The sequence below is a fragment of the Vombatus ursinus genome, unplaced genomic scaffold (assembly GCF_900497805.2).
Source record: "Vombatus ursinus unplaced genomic scaffold, bare-nosed wombat genome assembly UNPS02014796.1, whole genome shotgun sequence".
Taxonomy (NCBI): Eukaryota; Metazoa; Chordata; class Mammalia; order Diprotodontia; family Vombatidae; genus Vombatus; species Vombatus ursinus.
The window spans coordinates 58,278-59,788 of NW_020954574.1; the positions used below are offsets into that span (position 1 = coordinate 58,278).

The window sequence follows — 1,511 nt, forward strand, 5'->3', positions numbered from 1 at the left end:
CTTTCAACAAAGAGAAAAGTTTGGAAGACAGGTGGGTTTGACTGGTCACATTTGAGTGATGTATGAAGAGAATGAAAATCAAAGAAGTAAACTTACTAGTCCCCAAGTTTACACAAAAGAGGTAAAATTCATGCCTAGGTTATCAGACTCCAAATCTATTGCATGTTCCACCTCACTGCTATACCTCAGCAGTCTTTCCATTGTCCTATCTAACCCTCCTCCTTTCTCCTTGTTCAAAACCATTGTCTTTGCTTGTTAATGTCTCCAAGAGAAGGTTCATCTAGCTGTCACTGCTGAGGTCATCTTTGTCTCTGAAACAACAAATAAGATAGACGGTTCTTGATCTGTTTGGTCTTGATCCCATATATGATGGGGTTCATCATAGGAGGAGCCAGCATGCAGACATTAGCCATTAGAATGTGGACATGAGGTGGGATATGTTTACCAAATCTTTGGACTAGAGATGTGAAGATTCCTGGGATGTAGAAGAGGAAGATGACACAGATATGGGAACCGCAGGTATGCAGAGCCTTGTAACGAGCGTCTTGAGAGGGGATGTGAAAGATGGCATGGAGAATCATACAGTAGGATGCAACAATGAGTTTAATGTCTAGTACCACAGTTATCAAAAGGACAAATACACCATACCAGATATTCACTTGAATGCTTGCACAAGCATACTTGGCCAAACCAATGTGTTCACAATATGTGTGTGGGAGAAGATTATTTTTGCAGAAAGTTAGCCTCTTCAAAAGGAATATTATGGGGAATATGGTAACAACACTTCTCAATAACACAGCCACATTGGTTTTTATAATCACTGAGGGGGTAAGGATCATTGTGTATCTCAGCGGGTAACAGATGGCAATATAACGGTCAAATGCCATTACCAGAAGGATTCCTGATTCAGCAACAAAGGTAGAGTGGATGAAGAACAATTGAGTAATACACCCATATAGGGATATCCCTCCAGAATTATACCAAAAAATGGCCAGAGCTTTAGGAACTGTAATGTTGGAGAGGCAAATGTCAACTCCAGCCAACATGCACAGGAAGATATACATGGGTTCATGGAGGCTGTGATCAGTGACAACAATAAAGATGAGGAGACTGTTACCAAGGAAAGCAATAAAATAGGAGATAAAAAATGGGATTGAGATCCAGATATGCTGATCCTCCAGGCCAGGAATGCCCAGAAGATAGAAAAGTGTGTGGCTTATGACAGTGATGTTAGCGATGGTCATGTTCATGGCAGGTCACCCTGTCAAGATAGTAATATCTCAAATTAAAGGATGGGTTTAGTACTTCTGATTTTTTAAATATATGTTTACTCTTTTTCTTTACCCAAGCACATGGTTCATTTTTATAAATGCATTATTTAGGGGCAGCTAAGTGGCACAGTGGATAGAGCACTGGCCCTGAAGTCTGGAGGACCTGAGTTCAAATTCAGCCTCAGACCAAACACTTGACACTTATTAGCTGTGTGACCCTGGGCAAGTCACTTAACCCCA

At 40.9% G+C, this 1,511-nt stretch overlaps 1 protein-coding gene across 1 annotated transcript; it reads right to left on the bottom strand.

Moving 5' to 3' along the window:
• Nucleotides 1-299: 299 nt before the first annotated feature.
• Nucleotides 300-1,244, bottom strand: LOC114049059 (olfactory receptor 52B4-like). Its single transcript, XM_027870248.1, has one exon. The coding sequence runs from the start codon at nt 1,242-1,244 to the stop codon at nt 300-302; it is 945 nt and encodes a 314-aa protein (XP_027726049.1).
• Nucleotides 1,245-1,511: the final 267 nt, after the last annotated feature.